The sequence below is a fragment of the Eptatretus burgeri genome, unplaced genomic scaffold (assembly GCF_056783735.1).
Source record: "Eptatretus burgeri isolate ZD-2024b unplaced genomic scaffold, Ebu_testis_v1 Ebu_testis_scaffold_159, whole genome shotgun sequence".
Taxonomy (NCBI): Eukaryota; Metazoa; Chordata; class Myxini; order Myxiniformes; family Myxinidae; genus Eptatretus; species Eptatretus burgeri.
In genome coordinates, this window is record NW_028222109.1 from 57,501 (window position 1) to 62,500 (window position 5,000).

The 5,000-nt window shown below is 41.4% G+C and overlaps 1 protein-coding gene across 1 annotated transcript; it reads right to left on the reverse strand.

The window, feature by feature from the left end:
• Nucleotides 1-583: 583 nt before the first annotated feature.
• Nucleotides 584-3,505, reverse strand: LOC147007455 (triple functional domain protein-like; the record flags this gene model as incomplete). The annotated part of the gene is made up of 4 exons (XM_085867121.1): nucleotides 584-1,066; nucleotides 1,370-1,508; nucleotides 2,486-2,686; nucleotides 3,427-3,505. Coding segments are annotated over 4 exons (902 nt in total), but the record flags the coding sequence as incomplete, so codon positions are not given.
• Between the last annotated feature and the right edge of the window lie 1,495 nt (nucleotides 3,506-5,000).

Sequence of the window (5,000 nt, forward strand, 5' to 3'; positions counted from 1 at the left end):
ACCGTTTTCTTAAAAAAATGTACAATTACTTAATTATGGCGAACAGTGGTAAAACAGGAAATAACAGTCAATGATGATTGTACCTGGAGTGGATTATCAGAACCCACAAATAGTATATCTCTTGCGTTTGTCGATATGTCTGTAAAGTGAAAATATAAATGTTGTCTGAGCTGCAACCGCGTTACCTCTGCATTTACTGTTGGAGACTTCAGCAGAAGAACTTTAACGACCAAATCTCAATTCATCATTGAGATTGAAATGTCTTTCTGGCCTCATTTCCGATCTCAACACTGGCCCAAGAAGCATGAATAAGTCCAACTTCCTTAGTTTATCATATAAAAATGAGACATTAGAAGCACCTGCTTAAATTATATCCAGCAAAGTTGTCGCTCAATTATCGTTGAAGTGTGGACATCGATATAACTCAATTACAGCTTTATTGCCATAACACGGAGCTCTTTCCGATATCGTAACTGTTTCACGCCGTGCAGTCCATCAGAAACACCAGGCAGATTGATACCGCTATAATAGTGGCATCACCTGTGGCAAAGCAGAGTCCCGGACAAGAGTGATGGGCTGTGCATCATTGAGATGGCTCCGACGTTCTGAGAATGAGGCAATGCGTGACATCGAGTACCATCGTGGAATGTTCATGGACTGGTCGCTGCACCCACGTGTCAAGCAGACACGCTGAAGAACTGGGGCGCTGTGAGCAATCGGCTTGCAACAAGCTCGTGATGAAGGCCTGCGCCTCAGGCCCAATGTTTGTAAAATACTCCTGAGGAAAGCTGTAATCAAGGTGTGCAATGTTCAAACACGTTTCGTCTACACTGTCATCCAGGAATGGTGAAACGCCGCTCAGAAGCACGTACGTCAACACGCCTAGGCTCCAAATGTCTGCGGAATGTGTCACGGGCCAGCCACGCACCAATTCTGGAGCAGCAAACTCAGGGCTGCCAAGCAATGGATGCACATAGAAGTGAGTGGTGATTTGCATGGCGTCACCCAAGTCTGTAAGCTTCAGTGTCACCCGTGTGCTTGAAATGTCCACCAGCACGTTCTCCGGCTGTGATACAATGTTGGGACATTGAAAGTATTAAAGATAAGTGCCATGAGGTCCTACACACTATTCAAGCCCCATTCATATACAGTACTACAAAACAACCCTCCCCGAGCTGGACAGGCATGTGACGTGCAAATTCTCTGTTTAAGCTTTTTCCATTTTTAGAAGAAAAAAAAAAAGGCAAAATTGAAGAAACTTAAAATGCAATTTAAAATACCCTGGTGTATTGGAGTTGATGATTATGGCAGAAAGAGTATTTTTTTTTGGCAAAATCACTGCCAGAGGTAAACCACAAGAAGATCACACCTTGATGTCCAAATGGGTGATTCGGCAGTAACGCAGGTACTGTAGTGCATGCAGCAAGTCACGGACATAGCCGGCCACATCCCCTTCTGTCAACTTTCCTTCACTCACGATGTAGTCCAGAAGACGGCCATCTGGAATGCTGCGGATTGAAGGTTAAGCCAAAGAGAAACATGTCGTTGGGATTTGTCAATGCAAATAGAACGGCCAACTAAAAACATTCAGGAGGAAAGAACCTCAGCTCTGACATTTCAATGACAGTCAACTTCACTGAACTTAACGTAAGGGAACCACATGCACAGCACACTCCAGGAATAAACGTATGAGCATACCTATAACACTGAGAAAAGGGAAAGCAATAATTTTCACGTCTTGATTTTTAGTCACTTTTGTGACTGTTAATGTGTGTGTATCAGGGGTAATATGTGTGCGACATAAAGCGATGCAAGGATTAATGATGGAAAACACTGATGGACTTCAATAGGTCCTTCCTTTTGTCCACCATGAGTTATTTGTAAATTTATGGTTGAATATATCATAGACAGGTTTTATCAGATAATTAATTACCTTTGTGCTGCAGTCAGCTGTCTGCATTGTATCAACAAGAAGGAAACTCTCTTGCTGAAAGTTTATTTGTCCCTTTAAAAAAGCAATACATAATAATAATACTAATAATAAAAATAAAAATAATAATACAATGAGCTTCAACAAAAGAGGAAGCCACTCAGCCCATAAAGGCATATGCTATGATTGCCAACAGATGGTTATTTGTCCATGCTCTATCCCTTTTTTGAATGCTGAGCATTAAGTAAGGAAGCAGCACGTACCATTTTAAAAACTCTTTGTTATGACTCAGTTGTGCTTCGAGTCTTCGAACTACTGACTTCCTCGACTCAGAGCGTATTCTCAAACCATAAAGCCACCGAGTTCACCAGTAACGAGGTTAAAAAACAAAATTGAGAATGACCAAGAAAAGCTGAGCATAATTCTGTACACATCTTGTTTAGAACATGCAAACAATGCAAAAATCGACCTGCAAAGGCATAACCATCGAGTGTGTTCATTAAGATCAAGGGGGTAACAATAACGGATGATTTCAATGACAGTTCATTCGCTCACAGCTCTGTGATGAGGACGTAGCTGGTGGCCGTCTCGTAGGTGTCAATGATCGAAGGGATCTGTGGGTGCTTCAGGCTTTGCAGTAACGCAACCTCATGCGAAACTTGCTCCCTGCGTCTCAGCTTCTTGCTCACGAACTTTGCTGCCACCTCTTGTGGACAACCACGTTGTAAGCAACGACGTACCACTGAAAAACGACCCCTGGAAGGGAAACATTGTTGAAAATACAAGAACAATATTCATCGATTGAAAACTCGTCTTTATTAAGGTTAAAATTGGTCTGTGTCGGCAGAATAACAAGGACAATTAATTATCTCAATAAAATGTTGAGAGCTGCACGCTAACTGCCACGAGAAAAATGGGAAGAGGCCTTTGATGTCTCTCTTGCTTTGAAGAAGGGATAACACCAAAAATGCCACTTACATTTACTCAACAAAAATCACTCTGACATCATCCATGAAAAATATCAATGAATGCATGTTGTTTTTGGGACGATAATTGAGCAGATCAAAAATCTAAAGAAGAAACTATTCCCCTTGAAGAAGCAAAACATGGCTGATGAAAATGCACAGAATGAGATATCTTTGTGCATAAAACAATTACAACGAGGTTTATGAACTTGGGAATGCAAAAAAATTATTTAATAAATAATGTCGATCAAATGAATAAAATGCATCTTATTGTGGACAGTATCACAATCGATAAAACTTCACGAGTCGTACAAAAAGGGAATGCGTTTATGGTCTTTAAATATATAACAAACTTATTTAATAAGTACAAAGGCAACCGATGAGATGAAAATGTCATTTATTGTATCACACCATTGGAGTTGGCAGGTCGGTGAGAGGGCTACGTAAAAATCAAGTTTCGTTTAAGAAGACGATGGGTAATGGAGCTTTAGGGGCATTCTTGTAGTTGAAAGAGAAGGTTATTGAACGTACCTTCCAATTTCTGCAAGCTCGGCATAAGTCGAGTCGAAGTTGCTCTTCCAAAATACGTTGAGGCCATCAAATCTAGAATCTGTAAAATAAATAGTTTCATTTGATTAAACACATGGAGCTATTAGACCATCTACACGAGTTATGATATCATTAGGGGCTGGATACAAACTACGTGACTTTTATTTGGCAGTTTCTTTTTAACATCCACCCTCCCCATGTGATTCCAGATGACATTTTGCGTGACCCCTCCCATCTTAAAAAAACGTAACGATAAATGGGAGCAATGTCACCTTTTTCCCATTTCTATCAGCTTCCATTCTGCAATTTATTTTTAAGATAATCGTTGGAAAAGGACAACCCAGTCAATGAGAAAGTGTTGCACATTCATCTTCCTCCAACTTTGACAAATAGTTGAACTTCCTGCTTTCTCCCTTTCGGAAACTCCCATTCGTAGCTTCAATTTCAAGATATAAAACAGCACCTGTGCCATTTTTGGAGAAATTCAACTAAAAGCAAGGTTGTTCTAAATTGACATGTCCTGTCATGGTGAAGGGAAATCCAAGATGGCTGTGCCCATGAAGATGGTGTCACATGACTGTCGGCTTCCTACCCCCTCGAAACACTGGAAAACACCCAGCCCACAAAAAGTGCAAAGTGTCATGTAACTTGCATACAGCCTGTGGGGCGGGGGGGCAGGGGGCAGGGAAGAGGGAAGAGGGGAGGGAAGAGGCAAGAGGGGAGGGAAGAGGCAAGAGGGGAGGGAAGAGGCAAGAGGGAGGGAAGAGGCAAGAGAGAGGGAAGAGAGAAAGAGAGGAGAGAAGGAGAGAAGGAGAGAAGGGGAGAAGGAGAGAAAAAGAGAAAGAGAAACCAAAGAGACAGACAGAGACAGACAGAGACAGAATGTCTGAGATATGTATATTGCCTTTCAACTGTCCAAAAGGGAGATAGCACTTGCCTTTGAGCTGTCTGGTTTGTGTTTGATTCCTGACCCAATTATAAACTGTTCGATACCTTGCAGGCAAGTCATTGCATCAGTGATTGCTTCATCCCTCATATGGGAGGTTGAGTTTAGGACTTGTATTTGCTTGGCAGATATTAGTTGTGAAAGACACTCACAACTAATTCGTTGTAATGCAACTCCTTGCCGAAGAAGCACCAACCCTACAATTTATCATAATCTCATCAGCAACGAACCCAGACTCAGCAGCTCAAAAGTAAGTGCTCAACAGCTCTACCCCTGCACCATTCTGTCGGATGCAAGGGCTTTCTTTTGATACTGTTTGAGGATTTCTATCAGGATAACAAAAGAAAAAAACATGTTTGACCAGCTGGGATAAAAGTTAACCAAACCGACAAAAAAAGAAGATATCTTTGGAGGCAAAAATAAAGTAGTTGCATTTCTTTTCCATAACAAGAAAAAGAGCAATCAGAGATTGCTGACCCTCACCAGGACTTTTTTTGCGGTGTATTTTGTGTGGTGTTTGTGTACTGGTGTGTTATGTAATTAATGGGACATAACCAGAACTGCCACTTTATAACTGCTGGTAGTGATGACTGGGTATCAAGACGTCTCG